The 25,382-nt window shown below is 39.3% G+C and overlaps 1 protein-coding gene across 6 annotated transcripts in view; it reads right to left on the reverse strand.

The window, feature by feature from the left end:
• DTNB (dystrobrevin beta) overlaps positions 1-25,382 on the reverse strand; it is a 241,721-nt gene that overhangs the window by 182,111 nt on the left and 34,228 nt on the right. For all 6 annotated transcript variants that reach the window (XM_070379236.1, XM_070379235.1, XM_070379233.1 and 3 more), the window contains exons 3-4: positions 15,756-15,836; positions 12,148-12,361 (exon numbers count right to left, since the gene is read on the reverse strand). In XM_070379236.1, coding sequence (XP_070235337.1) covers positions 12,148-12,361; positions 15,756-15,836 — 295 coding nt within the window. The remainder of the gene's footprint in view (positions 1-12,147; positions 12,362-15,755; positions 15,837-25,382) is intronic.

Genomic DNA, 25,382 nt, shown 5'->3' on the forward strand with positions numbered 1-25,382 from the left:
TGGGAAAAACCAGGGGTGGGGAGGGGGTGGTGGGCAGAAGACCAACCAAAATGCATAGAGAGAAGAAATGAGAATGCCATATCAGAAAACTGAATAGTGCCTCAAGGAGCTTAATTAGAGCTTGGTGTGAGTACGGAATTAAGGACTGATAGTGTAGGGCTTGCCAGGTGGCACTAGTGGTAAGGAATCTGCCTGCCAATGCAGGAGACACAAGAGATGCGGGTTCGATCCCTGGGTCAGGAAGATCCCCTGGAGAAAGAAATGGCAACCCATGCCAGTATTCTTGCTTGGAAAGTGCCATGGACAGAGGAACCTGGTGGGCTATAGTTCATGGGGCGCAAAGAGTCGGACATGACTGAACGGCTGAGCACATACACATACGGCATCAGACCTGAGGAGTACAAACTTCATTGAAAAACCAGATGAATCTTTGAGTGTTTCCAAGGTGGGAGGTTACATGATGAAAATAGTGTCTTCATCAGATTACTTTAGAGGTGAGTTTTGAATGGACTGGAGAAGTTCCTGTGTTATTTCCGCTCTCCTTACTTTCAGAGGAAAAACAAAGGCAAGGAAAAAGCAACCCTCGGAAAAAGTATTCCTCTTGCCTTTTCTTAAAAAAAAAAAAAAAAGAAGATGAAAAGGAAAAAATAAAATAAAGACCAAAATAACAACTTCTCCCCTCACAATTTTTTTATCTGAATTTTTTTTTTTAGCTAATGGTCAAGCCTTTTGCAGGTCTGCATATCCTGAAATCAGAGTACTGTCTGAAAATTTGCACAAATACTTGTATTCTCTTGGGAGACAACAAAAGCTTTAAAATTTAAAGAGCAAGGAAGTGATGGGTAGAGAAACAAATGAACTTCAAAGTAATTCTGTCACCAAGCACTTAGACTAGGGCTCAGTGAACTGGCTTCGGGGGTCACACTACCCATCACATCACACAATGCATACCATCCACAGCAATATCCTACAGGGCAGAGAGTGCTGTGTGGACACACGGGCTCCACTCCTCCTCTGCCACCAAAGCGACTGTTCTCCATTTTGCAACAGGTTTCCCCTTAGGATTTCACCTTTATAAAACATTCAAAAGCCCAGCTCGTTCTTCACCATCCCCTGGAAATTTCCTGAAAAAGCTATGGTCAGATCTTCTAAGAATTAGAAGAATTAACTAACCTTAGCTTTTCTAGGAGCTAAATAGGCTACTATCGAGGGCATCAAAAGCTTCCCATCCAGCACTAATTCTTTATTTTTACTTGGCTTTTCCCTGTCATCCTGAATCCATCAAAGAACAGGCAGAGGTATCAGTAAATACTGTACATAAATAAGTGTCTCCCAGGAAATTGTACCTTTGTTTAAAAATCACTAATGGGGAAGACCATAACCTAATAATATCCTTTTTCAGCAATGTCCATTCCATAAACATGCTAGGCACATTCAGAACTTAAGGAGTACATTTGTTTTTATTTAAAGTGAACTAGTTCGGTTTTGCTTTTTTTTTATTTTATATTGCTTCATTTTCTTGCATCCAGTATTAAAAGGAAACTTTGGAGACTTTTAATGTATCCAAATTAAACTGCTAAAACAAGATTTTAAAATGATTTTCAGCCATATTTCCAAACTACACAGAAATGTTTTTCCTATAAAATTCATCATAAATTAGATGTATCAAAGTCTTTAGCCTAAAGGAATCTTCAGATTGCTCAAATTTAAAAGAGTATTTTCTATAGTTATGTTAGATGGTAAACAATAACCCTGGGCCTTTCACTGATATGTTTAGTAGATATGCTTTGAAGATTTTATCCAAGCCTAGTTTCATTAGATATATGATTTTTTTAACAGGTTTGTTCCATTAAAGGTGGAATTTCACTATATCTCGTTTTGGTGAAGGTCACCGACTCATTTACAAAACAAATTTTGATTAAAAAAAATAGGAGGGAAGATAAGGTTCAATAGCCAGGTAAAGTGTAAAGGAATTTCTTAGGAAGTCATTATAAAACATTTTTCCTTCTTACAGAGGAAAACATAGAATACAATAATTATCCAAGAAGAATCTCCTATCAGGTTTAAACTATAAAAGTTTAGACCATCAATTCAAAATGAGGTAAGTCTTCTAGAAAATAATCTATCAGAAATCACAATGACTCTGAACTTCCCTGGCAGTCTAGTGGTTAAGACTTCGCGTTCCACTGCAGGGACTGTGAGTTTGATCACTGGTCAGTAAGCTAAGATCCCACATGCCTCATGATCAAAAAAAAAGAAAACACCCAAAACATAAAATAGAAGCAATATTGTAACAAATTCAATACAGACTTCAAAAATGGTCCATATTAAAAAAATCTTTAAAAAAAAAGAAAAGAAACCATTATGGTTCAATCAATAGCTGGTACCAGGCCTCCCCCTAAAGCAGCATGATTACAAAAAGAGGCCCATAAACATATATCTAAATACTAAAACTATCAATCAAACCAATAGATTACTCATTAAAATATGCTATATCTCTGTACAATGACTAATATACCTTCAAAATGACCTGGAAAGTCAAATTCACCATCTGGGATTCAGACACTTGATGCTCCCACATTGGGAGAATCTGGTCCCCTTTTCCTGCCACCTCCAGCACACCCCATACTTTGAAAAACCATATATGCATGTGGACACTCCAGCCTACATGTCCACAATTTGTCCACATCTACTGCAAATATCCAACCCAAGACGATTCCTTGGATTCAAGGGTACAACTATCTTAAAAAAAAAAAAAAATCAACAAGACAACTTACATCAGTTTCAAAAGTATAAGTATTAGAGCAAATGGACTGGGAATTTTTAAATAAACCTAATAAATATGTTAAAGAGACATATGAAAATATATTTTCAGGGAAGTGCAAATAAAAATCATAATGGGATATCATCTCTCATCTGTTGGAATGGCTATTGTCAAAAATAGTAAATAAGAAGTGCTGATGAGGATGCAGAGAAAATGAAACTCTTGTATGCTGCTGGTGGGAATGTGAACAGGTACAGCCACTATGGAAAACAGTATGGAAGTTCCTCAAAAATTTAGACATAGAACTACCACATGATCCAGAAATTCTACTTCTGGGAGTTTATTGGAAGAAAATGAAAACACTAACTCAAAAAGATATATGCACCTATCTGTTCACTGAACCATTATTTACAACAGCCAAGACATGGAAGCAATCTAGGAGTCAATCAGTATATGAACAGAATAAAGAAAATACGGTGTATATGTATGTATATAAATATATATACAAAGACATACATATACACATACATACATACACAATGAAATATTAGTCATAAAAAAAGGTAATCTTGCATTTGCAATATGGATGGACGTTGAGGGCAGTATGCTAAGTGAAATGGGTAAAGACAAATATCATATGATCTCACTTTTATGTGTAATCTGTTGATTAAAAAAAAAGAAATTTCCAGTTGAGAGATACAGAGAATAGGCTGGAGGTTGCCAGAAGCAAGGGGTGGAGGGTGGGCAAAATGGGACACGGGGTCAAAGGTACAAACTTTCAGTTATAAAATACGTAAGTCATGGGGAGGTAGCGTACAGCAGGGTAACCACAGTTTAAAACACTGTATTGGATATCTGAAAACTTCTAAGAGAGATCTTAAAAGTTTTCATCAGAAGAAAAAAATTTGTGTAACTATGTATGGGGATAGATGTTAACTCTCTGAAGTGACTTAGCATAGCACAGCATAGACCTATTGTGGTGATCATTTTACAATATACAAATATTGAATCATTACGTTGTATACCTGAAACTAATGATAATGAAATAAGAACTACAAATCACATAAAGAATGAATCAGACATACTAGGTTTGAAAAATACAGTTAACTGAAAAATAACATAATAAGTGGGACAAACAGTAAAACAGCTCTAAACAAAGAACAAATTAATGAGAAGTGCAGACTGATAAAACTCTTCCAAAAGGAGGCAGAGAAAGTCAAAGAATTGAAGCATAGATGAGAAACAATAGGAGACAGAAGAAGTAAATATGACAATATTCCAAAAAAAATAAATAAAAACGGAGGAAATATTTGGCAATGACAGATCAGTTTATTCTCATCACCTCTTCCTCTGAGTAAAAGTAGAAAAGATGGGGGAAAAAATTTTTTAATCTTTCTGAATGCAAATGAGGACTAATAACTGAGTCACCTAATGTAAAGGAGCTGGATGACCAGAGAGCTGAGGGCAATGGCTGAAACCACTTTTTCCATGCAAGCAATTTTCTGATCTCAGAGGAGAGCTCAGAAAGGCTGAATCACAGAGTAGTAACTCTGAAAGTATTAAGGAGCTGGAAGAGACACGTGAAAGACTGAATCCTGATGAAACTGCCTGCTCCTCCTCCCATCACTCTGGGTTGAAAGCCAAAGGCTGCACCTGGACCGCTAGTGTGCAGAAGTGACACAGGGCCTCACACAGGCTGGGCTGGAAACTGAACTCAGGTGCCTCCGGACTGCTGAGGTCTCCAGGCACCTGGCAAGAGCAAACAGAAACCCTCTCTGTAGGAAAACATTCTCCTAGGCCTCAAAGTATTTCTGCAAAATGTTTTAAAATATAATCTCTGATACATAATACAAATTTTAAAATTTTGGAATATGTTTCTCACATAATATAAAATAATAAGGCAAAAAGGAAATAAGATAACAAGAATGAATACCAGAAACAGCAAACAGTATAAAAAGAACCATAGGGAATCTAGATATTGGATTAAAAGCCCAGATCTTACCAAAAAGCTCTGCTTATTGTATTTAAGAAATATAAGAATGATTCATTTGGCATCATGGTAATATTGCTGAAGACCAAAAGAAAAAAGAAAAGGAAAAAAAAACCTTAAGAGTTGCAAAGGAAATTGACAGATTACCATCAAAGCAACTAAAATTACATTCACTGTCAATTTCTCATCAGAAATAACAGAAGCTACAAAAATATTAGAACAATATTCTTAAAATGTTGAAAGAAAAAAAATGTCAACCAAAACTCGTATACCAGATGAAAATATTCAAGTATGAACATGGAAATTTCAAACAAAAATTAAGACAATGTGTCACAATCTGACTTGAAGAAAGGAAATACCAAAGGGTATTCTTCAGGCAGAAATAAAATAATTTCTGATAGAAGCTTGAAAATGTAGGAGTGTGAAAAACAACAAAACTAACAAACTAAGAAGTCTGAGCACTCTAAGGCTTACAAAATGTGAATCAAAGGGATCTCCTATTTACTAGTACAGTTTGGAAGAATCATATGATACTTTCTAAAAATCAGTTCCCTGATGGTCCAGTGGCTGAGACTCCAAGCTCCCAATGCAGGGGGCCGGGGTTTGATCCTTGGTCAGGAAACTAGATCCCACATGCCACAACTAAGAGTTTACATGCTACAACTAAGACCCAATGTGCCCAAATAAATGAATAAATAAATATGTAAAATAAATAAATATCAATTCCATTTAAAGCTGAACTTTCAAATACCCTACAGCTCAGCAATACTATGCCTCAGTTTAGAACCAAGCAAAACATTTGGACAATGTACCATGAAACACGTATAAGAATATTCCAAGCAGTGTTGTTTCCTAGAGCAAATATCTAGAAAACACCATGGTAGTGTAGAAATACAACAGAACATTTTATGCTAGTTAAAATAACTGAACTATAGATAAACGCAACATGAATGAATCTTTAAAACGTATTAGTGGATGAAAAATAAATAATACAATAGTACATCAGCATGGCACTCTTTTTATAATTGTAAAAATATTTCAACTTAGATAATACTTTATGTCCATATATGTGAAAACAATGTTTTTTTAAGAAACAAGGAAATGATAACACAAATTAGGACAGGGTTCACCTCAGTTAGGTACAGGTCAGTGGGATGGGTTAGAAGAGATAAACGTAAATAATTGTCAATGTTCATGTTTAAGTGCTTAGGTTAGACAGTGGATTGGTGGGTGTTTGTTATTTCAATGATGAGGGCAAAAAGAGTATACGGGGGTAAAAAATCAGGAGCTATAGCAGTGGTCCAGGCAAAAGACGATGCCAGAGGTCTAGGATGTAGTAATGGGGACGGGGAGTTCAGTTCAGTTCAGTCGCTCAGTCATGTCCGATTCTTTGCAACCCCACGAACCACAGCACGCCGGGGCTCCTTATCCATCACCAACTCCCGGAGTTCACCCAAACCCATGTCCATTTAGTCAGTGATGCTATCCAGCCATCTCATCCTCTGTCGTCCCCTTCTCCTCCTTCCCTCAATCTTTCCCAGCATCACGGTCTTTTCAAATGAGTCAGCTCTTCACATCAGGTGGCTAAAGTACTGAAGTTTCAGCTTCAACATCAGTCCTTCCAATGAACACCCAGGACTTATCTCCTTTAGGATGGACTGGTTGGATCTCCTTGTAGTCCTAGGGACTCTCAAGAGTCTTCTCCAACACCACAGTTCAAAAGCATCAATTCTTCTATGCTCAGCTTTCTTTATAGCTCAACTCACATCCATACATGACTACTGGAAAAACCATAGCCTTGACTAGATGGACCTTTGTGGACAAAGTAACATAGCTGCTTTTTAATATGCTGTCTAGGTTGATAATAACTTTCCTCCAAGGAGTAAGCGTCTTTTAATTTCATGGCTGCAATCACCATCTGCAGTGATTTTGGAGCCCCAAAAAATAAAGTCTGACACTGTTTCCACTGTTTCCCCATCTATTTCCCATGAAGTGATGGGACCAGATGCCATGATCTTAGTTTTCTGAATGTGGAGCTTTAAGCCAACTTTTTCACTCTCCTCTTTCACCCTCATCAAGAGGCTCTTTAGTTCTTCTTCACTTTCTGCCATAAGGGTGGTATCATCTGCATATCTGAGGTTATTGGTATTTCTCCCAGCAATCTTGATTCCAGCCTGTGCTTCATCCAGCCCAGTGTTTCTCATGATGTACTCTGCATATAAGTTAAATAAGCACGGTGACAATATACACCCTTGATGTACTCCTTTCCCTATTTGGAACCAGTCTGTTGTTCCATGTCCAGTTCTAACTGTTGCTTCCTGACCTGCATCCAGGTTTCTCAAGAGGCAGGTCAGGTGGTCTGGTATTCCCATCTCTTTCAGAATTTTCCACAGTTCATTATGATCCACACAGTCAAAGGCTTTGGCATAGTCAATTAAGCAGAAATAGATGTTTTTCTGGAAGTCTCTTGCTTTTTTGATGATCCAGCGAATGTTGGCAATTTGATCTCTGGTTCCTCTGCCTTTTCTAAAACCAGCTTGAACATCTGGAAGTTCATGGTTCACGTATTGCTGAAGCCTGACTTAGAGAATTTTGAGCATTACTCTACTAACATGTGAAATGAGTGCAATTGTGCAGTAGTATGAGCATTCTTTGGCATTGCCGTTCTTTGGGATTGGAATGAAAACTGACCTTTTCCAATCCTGTGGCCACTGCTGAGTTTTCCAAATTTGCTGGCATATTGAGTGCAGCATTTTCACAGCATCATCTCTTAGGATTTGAAATACCATCACCTCCACTAGCTTTGTTCGTGTGATGCTTCCTAAGGCCCACTTGAGTTTGCATTCCAGGATGTCTGCCTCTAAGTTAGTGTGAGTAATCACACCATTGTGATTATCTGAGTAGTGAAGATCTTTTTTGTACAGTTCTTCTGTGTATTCTTGCCACCTCTTCTCAATATCTTCTGCTTCTGTTAGGTCCATACCATTTCTGTCCTGTATTGAGCCCATCTTTCCATGAAATGTTCCCTTAGTATTTCTAATTTTCTTGAAGAGATCTCTAGTCTTTCCCATTCTGTTGTTTTCCTCTATTTCTTTGCACTGATTGCTGAGGAAGGCTTTCTTATCTCTCCTTGCTATTCTTTGTAACTGTGCATTCAAATGGGTATATCTTTCCTTTTCTCCTTTGCTTTTCACTCGTCTTCTTTTCATATCTATTTGTAAGGTCTCCTCAGACAGCCATTTTGCTTTTTTGCATTTCTTTTTCTTGGGGATGGTCTTGATTCCTGTTTCCTATACAATGTCACGAACCTCCGTCCATAGTTCATCCAACACTCTGTCTACCAGATCTAGTTCTTTAAATCTATTTCTCACTTCCACTGTATAGTCATAAGGGATTATGTCATACCTGAATGGTCTAGTGGTTTTCCCCACTTTCTTCAATTTAGGTTCATGATCTGAGCCACAGTCAGCTCCCCGTCTTGTTTTTGCTGACTGTATAGAGCTTCTCCATCTTTGGCCGCAAAGAATATAATCAATCTGATTTCAGTGTTGACCATCTGGTGACGTCCATGTGTAGAGTCTTCTCTTGTGTTGTTGGAAATGGGTGTTTGCTATGACCAGTGCGTTCTCTTAGCAAAACTCTATTAGCCTTTGCCCTGCTTCTTTCTGTACTCCAGAGCCAAATTTGCCTGTTACTCCAGGTGTTTCTTGACTTCCTACTTTTGCATTCCAGTCCGCTATAATGAAAAGGATATCTTTTTTGGTTGTTAGTTCTAAAAGGTCTGTAGGTCTTCATAAAACCGTTCAGCTTCTTCAGCGTTACTGGAGTTCATAGACCTGATGGCTATTCAAGAGGCAGAAATCAAAGAACTTGGTAACTGACTGAACGCTGGGCTGACAGAGGAAGAAAGAGTTATAATGACTCTCAGTTTCAGGTTAAGGACTGGATGGAGAGCAGGACTACTTAACAATAAGGGGAACAACAAGTTTCCAATGCACTGCGAGGAATTTAGTAATGAACACTGTAGTCGGTACCTTTATATCCAGTGCAACTGTCCCCACGATGAGGCAACATGGGTTGAGGGTGAGAATTTAACTGCCCTCGGTCCTAAAGGCATAAATCCTTTGTTCCAGCTAAAAACAACAGAACAAAACTAAACACCTAACACTCACACGTACATGGCCCCAATGCACATTTCTGGAGGGAGACTCCAGTACTTCTGCTTGGTGTTAAAAGAAAACTGGCTCTCTCTGCCTACCTAGGCTTGACCGGAAACATTTAGTAGCTGCTAGCAGGCATTTTCTGAAGCAGAAGGATAAATGTGATAGAAGAGGTGGGCAAAGCCAAGACCACTATAAAGAAATGCAGCCAGGGCCCTGGGGCAACCACAATCCAGGGCTGGCCTGCCTCTGGCTCCTCTGCCATGTGAGCCTGTGCGCCGGTTACCAGAAAAGCCCATGTGAGTAAGCTTCTTACTGCTTACAGCTGAAGACATGGAACTACTACAGGCGCTGGAAACAGAAACAAGGTTAATAAACCACAAACTCTAAATCGGCTCAACTGAAGAAGGGTCGAGAAGGCTTCCTATCCCTCATGCTGGGAATTTGGATATCCGTGTTACAAAGAAAAAACAATGTTGGTTAAAGCACCACCCTCTGTACCTTTGGACCAGGCCATGTAACTACAGTACTGTAACTGTGGTGCCAAGGGCCTGACGGAGGAAAAACTGAGGCTCACAGAATGTTCTGGCTAGCTCCTCACAGCTTAAAGTCCTACACACAGAAGTTTATAATGTTATTCTTTGCATTCTACAATGTTCATAATTGTCAAATGTGAAGTATTTTAAATTCTAAGTTTCAAAAAATTAATTCCTAAGAAAGTATACACTTAAGGGAGAAAGTCCGAGATCCTGTTTGCTCCATATGGTTGTTTAAGGTCTCACAATCTATTATAATAATAATCAGAAATAACCTGACCAAAACTTTCACTATGAGTTTGGAGGTGAGGGAATTTAATAACTAAGTAATTGGTACATGCAAATTTTAACACTGAGAACTTATGCAACAAAAAAGCCTGAAAAGATCAATTAAAATAACATGAATTCTACATATCAAAGGAACTCTCCAGCCTAAGTAACACAGTGGCCCTTATATAAAGAGACTACTCCTTTTTGAACTATTTAACAATAAAATGGGATTCCCTAATAGCTCAGTTGGTAAAGAATCCGCCTGCAATGCAGGATACCCTGGTTCGATTCCTGGATCAGGAAGATCCACTGGACAAGGGTACCCACTCCAGTATTTGGGGCTTCCCTTGTGGCTCAGCTGGTAAAGAATTCACCTGCCATGCAGGAGATCTGGGTTTGATCCCTGGGTTGGGAAGATCCCCTGGGGAAGGGGAAGGCTACGCACTCCAGTATTCTGGTCTGGAGAATTCCATGAACTGTACAGTCCATGGGGTCGCACAGAGTTGGACACAACTGAGTGACTTTCACTCACAACAACAAAATGTCCTGATTTTCAAAAATAAGATTTTGACAACCAGATTTTTTCTTTTTGTTTTGGTACAAGAAAGCCAATTTCAAGTTTCCAGAGTGCTAACTCAGTAAGCTCGTATCATATAAAGATTTCAAGGTTAGTCAAGCTTTGATGATTTACTCTGACGCCCATGCCCATGCATCAGACATGAATTACCAAAGTCAGCACTGTCGTACTATTACTCCTCACTCTTCATAACTCATTCATCTTTCCTAGCTCTCTTCAGCGTGCCCTCTACTGATGTGTCTTCGTCTGATTCCCGTCCGTTGCTTTCCTTTGTCTCTTGCTGTGCGTGTCCAGCTTTCCCCTACCATGTCCTAGGACGCCTCTGTGCCTTCTGCCCTTCCCTTTGGTCTTCCCATTCTCCCTCTGCTATATCTTCATTCTCCCTTCTCCTCTAATCTTTAGTCATAGTAGTTAACTTATCTGATATAATTATAGAATCAAAGTTTATAATCTCCGCTTTGTCATTTTTAAGTTGTCAGATGATTTTTATTCCAATACTTTGGCTACCTGATGGGAAGAGCTGACTCATTTGAAAAGACCCTGATGCTGGAAAAGACTGAGGGCAGGAGGAGAAGGGGACAACAGAGGATGAGATGGCTGGATGGCATCACCGATTCAATGGACATGGGTTTGGGTGGACTCCGGGATTTGGTGATGGACAGGGAGGCCTGGCGTGCTGCGGTTCATGGGGTCACAAAGAGACTGAACTGACAGACTGACTGATGGTCGTTATTTCTGACTTTAAAATACTGTTTCTTACATTGTGTTGCACGGCCCTGAACTGACGCCCTCAGCAAGTCAGTATCATGATAAGGTACTGTTTACTCACCACAGAACAACAGTTTTTACCAAGGTTTTTGAATCAGAAGAAGCATTCCTTGGACAGTATAAAACTAAGCTACTGAATTCATTCATCTAAACTGCTTTACGAAAATGGCACTAGAATTCTGGGACTCATATTTTAAGAATTCAAATTTCTTTTTAAAAAACTGTGATTAAATGGATGGACTATCTAATGTGATAACATCTTTAAAAATGTTGTGAATTTAGTGACTGCCTCTGTGTGACCTGGCCTTGACATCTGAATGGCTTTACCATTAATTCACAGAACCTTCAATATTATAAAGTGTAACTAACAGCATTCTACAAATACCTGAACTTGCTTTTCTACAGAGATAAAAATGAAGGAGAGAGAATGACCCATCCAAACCAGATAGCTGACAGTATAGCAGGAATCAGCAACTAAATCCTTAGTTCCCAGAAAATAACCTCAGTGCTTCCATCATTTATGATTCTTTTTTATTCTTTATCATACAAACTTCATTCTCCACAAATACCAATATAACAACTCATTTCTGTTTTACTTTGGAGTATCTTTAGTTTTCTTCTATTGTTTGAAGGTTTAGAGCACAATGTTCTACATGGAAAAAAATTAAAATAGAATCCTAAACATAAATAAAGAGAAAGCAGGATACTATAGGCCAAGGGCAATTGTTATTTCATCATAAAGAAAAGTTAGCCTGGATGTCAGATAGAAAGCCTCATAATCAAATGTACAACTTGGCTATATTTCACTGGACACAGAACATCAATATTAAGGTATCTATGCTTTTACCAAACAATGTGTCTCAAGTGTTCTGACTCTCCCTAATGTTACAGAGGTTACTATGTGACACGCCGCAGGACAGTAAGTCATTCTGGCACTGAACCAGTCTTTAGAAGAGACTTATACTAATTCATTTCCCTATTAACTGTGACTCTGAGTTGACAAGCCCTGGCAAGGCAGTGTGAAAGAAGGATGATTAGGAGAGAAATATTCTTAAGATGGAGTAAGCAGGGAAGGTACTAGCCTGTCATATGCAGCAATCATAAAGTTGAGAAGGAGGCTGATGGACTGCTCCACACTGATTTGGTGAGTGGAAGGAAGGCGCTTGTTCAGCTGGTAGTAGATGGATGAGATGACGGTCTCGAGGCGGGACACACTGATCTCAGTGCTATGGTCCAGTGTATTAAGGCCATTGTCTCGGAAGGCTTCAATCATGTTCCAGATATCAACAAGATGGACTAGAACACAAAGAAAAGAAGTTGTCAACAACTCCACAGTTTTAATTTATCAGAAAGCTATAAGAACTTTACATTTATTTATATTTAATAGAAGAGTGAAGGGTAGGGCTTCCCTGGTGGCTCAGTGCCAATGCGGGAGACACGGGTGGGATCCTTGGTCCTGGAGGATCCCACATGCTGTGGAGCAACTAAACCAGTGCACCACAACTTCTAAGTGTGCACTCCAGAGCCCAGGAGTCCCAACTACTGAACCCACATGCTATAGTTACTGAAGCCCACGCGCCCGAGGGCCCGTGCTCCGCACCAAGAGAAGCCACCGCAAGGAGAAGCCCTTGCACTGCAACGAGGGAGTAGCCCCTACTCTCTGCAACTAGAGAAAGCCCACGCAGCAATGAGGACCCAACACTGCCATAAATAAGTAAGTTTTAAAAAAGAATAGTGAGAATGGCAGAATATGTCACCCCAAAATATGTCACTTTGACCTATGGATTAGTTTGAGCTAAAGACACTTGAAAAACAGCAGATGCCAAAAAGGACACTCTGACCTCCCCCTTTCTTCCCCAAAGCAGAAATAAAAAGTCCCATGTGAACAATGCCCTCCCCATTTCAGGAGGAAAGAAACATCCTCATCACCAGAGGCAGTGAATTGAGTGTCAGAGAAATCTGTACCGACTTCACTAAAACAACTCTTGTCTTTAGTCTCTCGATATTTTATTTTTCCACAACTGCTACTCTTTGTTCAACTCAGTATATAAGCACTTAGTCCTACTCACTTCTTTTTTGCCTCCCCTTTGCTGCTTCAAAAATACACAATGCAAAATGTAACAGAACTTCAAAAAGACAAAGTCACAAGCTTTGTAGGAGACAGTAACATACTCCTCTTAGCAAGTGACAGAATAAACATATAAAAAGATAAGTACAGTCATAGACAAAGTTTACAACCAATAAAGTAGGCATAATTGACACCATATGAAGTCCTGCCCCAATGATCAGAAAATATGCTTTACTTTCAAGAATAAAAGGAATACGCATAAAAATTGACCTTAAAAAAATATTGACCTTACCCTGAGTCATAAAGCTAATCTCAATAAATGTTAAAGGATTAAAGTCACATAAACATTGTCCTCTGGTTAAAACAAAATTAAGTCAGATATCATTATCAAAAGAAAACTTTTAAAATAAGCCTTATCTTTAGAAATGAAGAACCATACTACTAGGAACTTCCTTAATCTGATTAAGGAGATCTACAAAAAACTGCAGCAAACATATTACTTAATAGTAAAATGTTGAAAGCCGTTTCTCTAATACTGAGAATGAGATAAAAACGCCCACTATCATCCTTCCTATTGTATTTCAGATCCTAAACCATATAAATATGCAGTAATTATCAGTACAAACATTGGAAATAAAGAAGTGTAACTCATTCAAATGACAAAATTATATACATTAAAAATCATAAAAACTCTATACATTTATCACTAAAATTAATATGTGAGTCTGGAATGACTGCTAGATACAAATGAAGATATGACAGTCACTGCATTTCCACATACCAGTTACAGGTAATGAAATTTTAAAAACGTATAACAGAATTACACATCATCAAGAATTTAGGAATAAGTCCAATAAAGGATGTGTAGCATCTCTACCAAAATACCTATAACTAGCAGAAAATGAAAATCTAAATAAATGGAGGGATATACCATGTTTATAGAATAAAATCTCAACACTGGATATATAGCAATTCTCCCCAACTTGATCTACAGATTCAATGCAATCCCAAGAAAATCCCAAGTGCTATATATTAAAAGGATGAATTTTACCATATGTAAATTAAATTTTTAATTTTATAATTAAAATTATGTTTTTAGTATAAATTAACGGATTCTAAAATTTGTGTGAAAATAAATGTAAAAAGGAATGTGTCTCTATAGAACAAAGTAGGGAGACTTGTTCTACCTGATATTCAGAACATGCTATAAAGCTGTAACAATGATGATTGGTACACGGATAGACAAATAGACCAACAGAACACAAGAGTCCAAAAGCAGATCCTCTCATATATGGACACAGCTATCAACATTCTGGTGCATTTCTCCTAATGAATATGAGAGAAAGATTTTTTTAGTAATGTAGAAACCGGATGGTCTCTTCAATAAACAGTGTAAGGTCAACTGAACATACATATGGAAAAAATTTGATTCCTACTTATACTCTCCACCCACAGAAAAATTTCAGGTGGATTGAAGAATCATATGTGACAACAGAGAACTTCTAAAACCATGCATCTTTTGTTTATATTACTAATGCCATTAGCCTGGCTCAGCCCACACACAGACTAATGTGTTCCAAGAATTATAAGAAGAATTATAAAACTGGTAGTTGCCCTAGGACAGTGGTTTTCAAACTTTTTGACAACCCACAAAAATGTATTTTAATCAAAACACACATACACACACACTTCTAGATATATAAAAAACATGTTCCACAAAATGCCTTACTATATAAGTTATATTCTAGCTTTTTGCCCTTCTTCTTTCTCTCCATTACATGCTTTATATTCTGGCTACAGTCCACCAAAACGGTTTCAGGAACCATTAACAGGTCACAACCCATAATTTGAAAAACAATGCTCTGGGAAATCCAGAGAAGAAATATGACTTTAATCTAGGATGGCATGGTAAACTCTTCAAAGAGAATTTTAAGCTAGAATTTCTGAGTAGGACTTAAAGCAGTGTAGAAGTATTTAGATACAAAGTGACTTATAATAAATGGCAAACAAAACCTAGACTAAAACAGATTTTCCCACTCTAAGGCTAATGATCTTTAGATTACACAAAACAGTTTTTCCTTAATACACACACAAACACATATATGAGAAAAGTACAATAATTCTAAATTAGTTCTCTGTACACAAATTAAGAAGGATTTTATATGCCTGTGTATATACATATACACATACATATATTTATTTCATAAGTAGCAACTGTGGAAGCAACTGTTTATAGAAAAGGCTGATTTACGTTATAAGTTTAATCAAGAAAGTTCATTTTTATTATACCTTTATCAAAATATTAGCTTTTCTTTCCCTCCAGAAACTGATAAATTGTATTAATTTTATATAAAACTTTTCACTAAAAACAGTGACAAGGAGAAATCAATTCTCCCATTTAAAGAAGTAAGTAATCTCAAAGCTGGTTACCGTACTGAGTTTCTTAAATATTTTGAGGGACACCCAGAATAAATCAAGAAGTTCTTTCCATTATGAAGCTTACATTCTAATAAACACTTATGATAAAAAATAACTTAATTAACATTACAATATGACTAGAACACAGTAAAAACCTTTACACTATCAAGAGCTCTATCATAGAAATGAGTAGAAATGACTTACGGTTGCATCGTTTTTGTACAAATCGTAATTTGCAAGCTGTTCTGTAAGTTGATAGTCGTATGACATCAAAATTCTGAGCACCTGAAAAAGGGCAAATAAAAAAACCTTCAATTAGATTTACCATTTAATTTCCACACACTGGGGAAGTGACTATTCTATTGTGTTGGCACAGGCTATACATAACATGTCAAATAGGCCTTCTTTGGCTAAAACACAAGGTGGAGAAGAAGGGTTAAGAAACGCTTCTGTGTGCCCACTCCATGCCAAGCACGACGCCAGCAGTTTTGCCTACATCAGTCTGTCTGCTAGTCTAGGAAAACTCTAGGGCAGGACCACTCATGATTTGAGTGAATGAATTACATATTCTGCAAAGTGAAAATCAGTGGTAGAGTAGGAAAGACCTCAGCCTAGAGTCAGGAAAGCTCAATTCCAGCCCCAGTCTGACCACCAACCTTGGACCATGACCGTGGCCGTGTTACATCCCTTCTTCTTGGCCTCACTGGCCCCATCTGAAAAATCAGGGAACTGGACCAGCTGATCTCTAAGGTCCCCTTCCATGTCTGAGGCAGACTGGGTTTTTCGAGAAAGGGCCATGCCAGTATTTCCAGACCACTGTTTTATGTGCTTCTAGTACACTGCCCCTCCCCAGCAAGGGCTAAAGATTATTTCCCTCCACCTGCATGTGAAGTCATGGTGACTGCCTCTACAAAGAGAGTGTGGCAGAGGAACACTGCCTGATTTCTGAAGGTGGGTGATAAACCTGGGACAGCTTGGCCCTGCTCTCACTCTCTGAGGATGCTTGGAAGCTGGACATCATTGCTGTAAAGAAGCCCAAAGTAGCTGGATGTGGAGAGACCACACAGAGATGCTGGTAGGCAGAGGAACCGAATCCATCAGCTCAAAGTCAGCAGCAACTGCCAAACACGTGAGTGAGCAAGTCAAATGACCCAGCCTTGAGTCTGAGCCTCCAGCAGAGGCCTCAGGTTCATGCAGCAAAGTCAAGACATCAGCACTGGATGACGTTCTGTTTTCAGACCCAAAAAAAGATGTAAAATAAATGACTGTTCGGGGATAAGTGATATATAGCCAAAGTAACTAGAACAAAGCCTAAATTACATGAGGCTATGAATCAAACTTTGTTTGCATTTCAAAATTTGCTGTAAAAGTCTCCCTGAACGTTAAGCCCACTTCAAGGAACTCTGACCTCCAATGTGAGGGTTTTTTTTTTTTTTTTTTCCATTCATACTGCCTTTGTAAGATCTGGCAGCAACTTTTGACTCAACAGAGGGAAAGGGAACTGTCATAAATTTTCTTCTTCTACCAATATTTACAGTCATCTCTCATTTCTGCTCATTCCACAGTACAGGAAAAAAAAAAAGAAGGATTTTTCCAGGTTTTTGGTGAATATACTTATTGACCAAAAATTGAAGCAAAGATTTCTTTTAATCTCATTTCAATCAACCTTTACCTTGATGTCACGATTAAAATTATTTCCTTCATCACCTGGCTCTCACAAAATTTCTATCCTTCTATACATACACCCCCACTCCAGTACTCTTGCCTGGAAAATCCCATGGACGGAGGAGCCTGGTAGGCTGAAGTCCATGGGGTCGTTGAGAGTCGGATACGACTGAGCGGCTTCACTTTCACTTTCCACTTTCATGCATTGGAGAAGGAAATGGCAACCCACTCCAGTGTTCTTGCCTGGAGAATCCCAGGGATGGGGGAGCCTGGTGGGCTGCCGTCTATGGGGTCGCACAGGGTCGGACACGACTGAAGCGACGCAGCAGCAGCATACATACACCATTCAGTCCTGTTTTTTTAATATAACAGGTTTTTTGAAATAGAATTCACCCATTTAAAGTATTCAATTTAGTTGTACAACCATCACCACAGTTTTTAGAAATTTTTCACTATTTCAAAAAGAAACCTCTTCCCCTTATGAGTCACTCTGCTTATTTCTTAATTGGGTTGTCTGTCTTTCATCACTGAGTTGTAAGAGTCCTTTAAATGTTATAGATATGAGTCCCTTATGAAACATATGATTTGCAAATTTTTCCTCCCATTCTGTGAGTAGTCATTTCACTTTCTTAGTCATATCCACTAGAGTACAGAAGTTTTTAACTTTGATTAATCCACTATATCTACTCATTCTTTAGTCACTCGTGCTTTTGGTGTCAAACCTGAGAAGGCGTTGCCTAATCTAAGTTCATGAAGATTTATATTAATACCTATGTTTTTTCTAACCGTTTTACAGTTTTAGCTCTTATATTGAGGTCTATGACATATTTTCGGGGCTTTGTTGGTAGCTCAGCTGGTAAAGAATCCGGCTGCAGGGCAGGAGATGCCGGTTCAATTCCTAGGTCAGGAAGGTCCCCTGGAGGAGGGATAAGCTACCCACTCCAGGATCCTGGACTTCCCTGGTAGCTCAGATGGTAAAGAATCCACCTGCAATGCACAAGACCCCAGTTCAATTCCTGGGTCAGGAAGATCCCCTGGAGGAGGGCATGGTGACTCACACCAGTATTCTTGCCTGGAGAATCCCCATGGACAGAGGAGCCCGGTGGAGCCTTGCAAAGAATCGGACACGACAGAGTGACTAAGCACATGACATATTTTTAGTTAATTTATTATGTGGCACGAGGCAGCAGTTCAAATTCATTCTTTCACATATAGATACCCACTTGTCCCACCACTATTGGTTCAAAAGACTATTCTTTCTTCATTAAATGGTCTTGGAATCCTTGTGAAAAATCAAGCGACCACAGGTGTATGGGTCTAATTTTGAACTTTCAATTCTATCCCATTGATGATATATCTATCCTTATGCCAGTACCACACAATCTGGATTATTATGGCTTTTGTACAATAGTTCTCAAATTCAGAAGTGTGAGTCTTCAAAATGTGCTCTTCTCTTTTGAAATCATTTTGGCTATTCTGGGTCCCTTGAATTTCCATATGAATTTTAGGACCAGCTGATTCCCTTTCTGTAAAGAAGCCAGTTTTTCATGAGAACCACAGTGAGGTCATGGATCCATTTAGGGAATATTGCCATCTTAATGATAAATTTTCTGATCCTTTAACACAGGATATCTTTCCATTTATTTAGTACTTTCTTAATTTCCTTCAATAATACTTTGTAGTTTTCAAAGTTTTACACTTCTATGTTGAAGTTATTCAGTCTGATTCTCTTTCACTCATTTAGTTTCTATGTTACTGTGGTTGTGCCGTGCTTAACCGCTCAGTTGTGTACGACTCTTTGCAACGCTATGCAATGTACTCCACCAAGCTCCTCTGTCCATGGGGATTCTCCAGGCAAGAATACTGAGGTGGGTCGCCATGCCTTCCCGACCCAGGGATCAAATCCATGTCTCCCTCATTGCAGGCAGATTCTTTACCATCTGAGCCACCAGGGAAGTCCAGGAATCCTGGAGTGAGTAGACTATCCCTTCTCCAGGGGACCTTCCCAACCCAGGAATCAAACCAGGGTCTCCTGCATTACAGGCAGATTTGTTACCAGCTGAGCTACCAGGGAAGCCCTTCTATGTTACTATCTCAGTCTAAATATTTTAAGTTGGAACCATTAAACATTAATTATTCAAAACCAAACCAATGATTTTAAGAAAGAATGCTGACAAATGTCCAAGGGCATTTAAGAAATAAACCATCATTAAATCACTGTAGCTAAGGCTGTATACTGTCACGCTGCTTATTTAACTTCTATGCAGAGTACATCATGAGAAATGCTGGGCTGGAAGAAGCACAAGCTGGAATCAGGATTGCTGGGAGAAATATCAATAACCTCAGATATGCAGACGACACCACCCTTATGGCAGAAAGTGAAGAAGAACTAAAGAGCCTCTTGATGAAAGTGATACAGGAGAATGAAACAGTTGGCTTAAAGCTCAATATTCAGAAAACAGATCATGGCATCTGGTCCCATCACTTCATGGCAAATAGATGGGGGAACAGTGGAAACAGTGGCTGGCTTTATTTTTCTGGGCTCCAAGATTGTTGCAGATGGTGATTACAGCCATGAAATTAAAAGACGCTTACTCCTTGAAAGGAAAGTTATGACCAGCCTAGACAGCATATTAAAAAGCAGAGACATTGCTTTGTCAACAAAGGTCCATCTAGTCAAGGCTATGGTTTTTCCAGTGTTTTTCTCACATGTATGGATGTGAGAGTTGAAAGCTGAGCGCCGAAGAATTGATGCTTTTGAACTGTGGTGTTGGAGAAGACTCTTGAGAGTCCCTTAGACTGCAAGGAGATCCAACCAGTCCATCCTAAAGGATATCAGTCCTGTTTGTTCATTGGAAGGACTGATGTTGAAACTGAAACTCCAATACTTTGGCCACCTGATGCGAAGAGCTGACTCATTTGAAAAGACCGTGATACTGGGAAAGATTGAGGGCAGGAGGAGAAGAGGACAACAGAGGATGAGATGGCTGGATGGCATCACCAGCTCAATGGACATGGGTTTGGGTGGACTCTGGGAGTTGGTGATGGACAGGGAGGCCTGGCGTGCTGCGGTTCATGGGGTCACAAAGAGTAGGACACAACTGAGAGACTGAACTGAACTGAAACATATGTTTTTATGAGAAACACTGAGAAAAAGGATGTTAACAGCTAGGAAAGGGAAGTTCCATCCCCAGCTGATCAAACAAAAGATTATTAATCTAATTGATCAGACTTTTGCAAGGCATTTATTAGGCCATGTTTGCTAGTGGAGAAGTAACTACAGTAAAAAAAAAAAAAGTCAGTGTATCTGGTATAACTTTCTCTTCAAACTCTTTCTCTAGTGCAGTTAGAATCAGATTAGTCACCACAAAAGATGAAATAAAGCAGATACCATGCAAGTCCAAAGCTAAATAGTTTCAGAAAACAGAAGACTCTAAATGCTTCAGTTTGCCAGAAATCACTATGCTAAAGTTTCAGGAACCAGTCAAGAGTTAAGTATCACTCTGCTTTCCTTTGCCAGTCTGATCCTTAAGAAAATACATCACTCTAAATGCAATAGGGGAAAATGTACAAATAGTAGTAGGGCTTCCCTGGGGGATCAGATGGTAAAGAATCTGCCTGCAATGTAGGAGTGAAAGTGAAAGTGAAGTCGCTCAGTCGTGTCCGACTCTTTGCAACCTCATGGGCGGTAGCCTGCACCAGGCTCCTCCATCCATCGGATTTTCTAGGCAAGAGTACTGGAGTGGGTTGCCATTTCCTTCTCCAGGGAATCTTCCTGACCCAGGGATTGAACCCAGGTCTTACCAGGGAAGTCCTATGTAGGAGACTTGGGTTCAATCCCTGGGTTGGGAAGATCCCCTGGAGAAGGGAATGGCTACCCACTCCAGTATTCTTGCCTGGAGAATTCCATGGACAGAGGAGCCTGGAGGGCTACAGTCCACAGGATCCCAAAGAGTCAGACATGACTGAGCAACTAACCCTTTCACTTCACTTCATAGATAGCAGTGGGCTATTACAGAATTCAGAAATTTTAAGAATTTCTGGCCAGACTATCATTTCTTTAAAATTTAACAGCAGTCCAAATCCAAAAATAATTTCAAAAGGGATTTCCCAGGTAAGAACACTGGAGTGGGTTGCCATTTCCATTTCCAGGGCATCTTCTCAACCCAGGGATCAAACCCAGGTCTCCCGCATTGCAGGCAGATTCTTTACTGTCTGAGCCACAACTCAACAATTACAAGGGGTTCATAGACATTAACTATTATTTCATTAAATTGATGGTAGGTGCTTATGGAGAATAAATAGAAGGTAGTTATGAGGATATAATAGGTACCCAGGCTAGGTGCCAAGGAGAATGTGGGTTTGTCTGCCAAGACAAAGTGGGGAGGGGTGTCCCAGAGCTGTACAAAGGCTCAGGGGTGTGAAGGGACCATCTGGATGGCCGTACTGTGAGATGTGTACTGGGGAGACCACCTGCATGCTCTTTGAAAGATAGCTAGCTATTCCATATGTCAGAAGGCATATCAATGGTTGTCTCTGACTTGTTAGGAGGGGGCACATTTGGGTCAACTGGAAATAGGCACAAGGGAACCCATCAATAACCTTAGAACTTCACTAAAATCTCACTATACTAATATTCAACAAATCAAGTACTCTAGCCTCCCATGTATTTCCCTTCTTCTGGAGCAGTCCAATCTTTCCTGATCTATATAACAAGAATCCACATCCACTAAGTATAGCCTTCGCTTTTTTAATACTTCCCCTATGTAAAGTGAAAGTGAAAGTTGCTCAGTCATGTCCAACTCTTTGCGACCCCATGGACTATACATGGACTTGTCCGGACCAGAATACTGGAGTGGGTAGCCTTTCCCTTCTCCAGGGGATCTTCCCAACCCAGGGATTGAACCCAGGTCTCCCACATTGCAGGCAGATTCTTTACCAGCTGAGCCACGAGGGAAGCCCAAGAATACTGGAGTGGGTAGCCCATCCCTTCTCCAGTGGATCTTCCCAACCTAGGAGTCAAACCAGGGTCTCCTGAATTAAATTCCTGATCAAAAAATACGTTAGCTTGGCAAATACAAAATAGAAAAAACCCGAGTGAAGAAATTTAAATGATTAGAATATCACTTTGGAAATTCTGAACTAGAAAGGATTCAGTTCAGTTACTCAGTCATGTCTGACTCTTTGAGATCCCATGGACTGCAGCATATCAGATTCCCTGTCCATCACCAACTCCCAGAGGTTGCTCAAACTCATGTCCCATCGAGTCAGTGATGCCGTCCAATGATCGAGTCCTCTGTGGTCCCCTTCTCCTCCCGCCCTCAATCCTTCCCAGCATCAGGTCTTTTCCAATGAGTTAGTTCTTCGCATCAGATGGCCAAAGTATTGGAGTTTCAGCTTTAGCATCAGTCCTTCCAATGAATATTCAGGACTGATTTCCTTTAGGATAGACTGGTTGGATCTCCCTGCTGTCCAAGGGACTCTCAAGAGTCTTCTCCAACACCACAGTTCAAAAGCATCAATTCTTCAGTGCTCAGCTTTCTTTATAGTCCAATTTTCATATACATATCCATACATAACTACTGGAAAACCATAGCTTTGACTAGATGGACCTTTGTTGGCAAAGTAATGTCTCTGATTTTTAATATGCTGTTTAGGTTAGTCATAGCTTTTCTTCCAAGGAGCAAGCATCTTTTAATTTCATGGCTGCAGTCACCATCTGTCTGCAGTGATTTTGGAACCCAAAAAATAAAATCTGTCACTGTTTTCACTGTTTCCCCATCTATTTGCCATGAAGTGCTGGGACCAGATGTCATAATCTTAGAAAGAATTAATCTTCATTATTATTCATTTCAAGAATATTTCATTGTAAGAAATACAATAAAATGTCATTTTAATATTATACTGATATCAGACAATGTTTCAAGTTCATCAAGAAATGGTACAGAGAGTCTTAACTAAATATCCAGGCAGAATTCTGGCCCCAATTAGAAAGCCCAGTCAAAGTCCTGGACAGACAGGAAACCAATGCGACACTGGATACCCAAGAGGCAGAGGAAAAAGATAGGGAAAGGACAGAAAGGATTAACCCTTCTTTGCACATTATGGCTCTACTTATTAATGAGAAATGGATATGGATGTTCTGGAGTATAATCAAATCCCAAGGAAAGCAAAGAGTCAAATGGAAGGGTTTTATTGTATTTGTCTGTATCAGAAGCCTACATCAAAATCCCCACAGGAGGAAGCTGGAATCTTCATTCCTAACAAATAAAATGTTAGTTTAGAGCAACATAGGATTATCTAACTCAATTTAAAGGTCTGCCTCGTGCACCTCTCAAATTTTATCTCACACTCAACTCCAATTAGTCTGGACTACATGTAATTACCCAAACAAGCCAGGGCCTCTCACCTCTGAGCCTCCATAGGCGATAATGTCCCAGCCCTTCCTTCACCACATATGGGGCTGACTCAGCCAGGACATCGCTTCCTCCCAGATTTCTTCCTGGACACCACTGGCTTCCCTCAACATGGCTCCCACTGCCCCATCATTCTTGGTTCCCTTTTCCAGGAAAACAAGATCCAAGAAGGCAGAGACCATGTTACCATTGTATTATTCATTACGATATGCCCCAAAGTAAGGCACGTGACTGCTGGTCAGGAGATCAAACCAGTCCATCCTAAAGGAAATCAATCCTTAACATTCATTGGAAAGACTGATGCTGAAGCTCCAGTACTCTGGGCACCCGATGCAAAACGCCAACTCACTGGAAAAGACCCTGATTCTGGGAAACATTGAAGGCAGGAGGAGAAGGGGACACCAGAGGATGAGATGGTTGGATGGCATCACCAACTCGATGGACACGAGTTTGAGCAGTCTCCAGGAGATGGTGAAGGACAGGGAAGCCTGGCATGCTGCAGTCCATGGGGTCACAAAGAGTCGGATACAACTGAGCAACTAAACAACAACTAAATACTTACTGAATGAATAAACTACTGAAAATTAGGAAGTTCTGGAATGCCTGGTATAAAAGACTCTGATCTGTTCTTTTCTGAAAAATATAAAGTCAAGTCAAAAGGTTATACAACTGTAGACACTAGCAAAGAAAGGCTGATGGAGGGAGATAATAAAAGTAGTGGAGCAGTCAACTCCTCTTCCTGTGTAAACATGTTGATGCTTTTAGCCCTCTTCAAATAGGGCCAAGCATTCCAAAGGTGTTCCAGGAAGCCATAAGATGTGGTGGAGGTGCTCAGTAGACCAATGACAGGCATGAGGAAATAAATTTACTTTGCTGAGAAAGGAATCTAACTGGGGAGACAAGAAGCATGGAAGGAGAAAAAAGAGGAGAGATTATAAATCTAATAAATGTATAGTAACATTTCAGAGCTGTCCAAAAACTTTTACAAATACTTCTGATTAAGAAAAAAATATTTTAAAAAAATAGTCTGAATAAGTAACAAATATGAACATGAATGACTTCCTCATTTTTTTCTTGGCAGTCCAATTAGAAACCCTAGGGACCGAAGATGAAGCCAGAGGTCCCAGAAGACAGGAAGGTACAAATAAAATCAAGATCACTGAAGGGTGACTCTCACAGTTGGTGAACGAGGGGAAAAAGTTTTAAAATCCCACAAAGGGAAATGGTAGAGACACATGGCTGATTCCACCAAGATTTAATTTTTTTTTTTTAAATAATGGCAAGCAAGGAAAGTGGTAACCAAATAGGCTGCATAAAACAAAAGTGGATTATACAGAATAAAAATAAAGTTTAATTTGTGGGCTTCAAAAAACACAAAAAGTAGCATCTATTTCATAAAGGAGGTACTCTAAAGCATTCTAATATTCTTATACTACTTTGAACAAAGTTATAAATATTGATAGGATTTGGACTTCATTTCAATTGATGTTAAAATTTCTGGAGTAACCACAAAAAGAACAGAAAAAGAACATACAACCCACAATTAAGTAGAGGAAAAAAGTAGAATGGGAAGGAAGGAAGCTCAATTCATCTAAGAAAAGCCAAGGAAAGAGGGAAAAAACAAAACACAACAGAGAAACAACAAAATTGAAGCACAAAATATAATGGAAGAAAAATGAAACATATCAGTATTCATAACAGCATTCATAACAAAAAAATTTAAAGAATAAAAATAAATATACTGTACTAG

The sequence above is a fragment of the Bos mutus genome, chromosome 11 (assembly GCF_027580195.1).
Source record: "Bos mutus isolate GX-2022 chromosome 11, NWIPB_WYAK_1.1, whole genome shotgun sequence".
Taxonomy (NCBI): Eukaryota; Metazoa; Chordata; class Mammalia; order Artiodactyla; family Bovidae; genus Bos; species Bos mutus.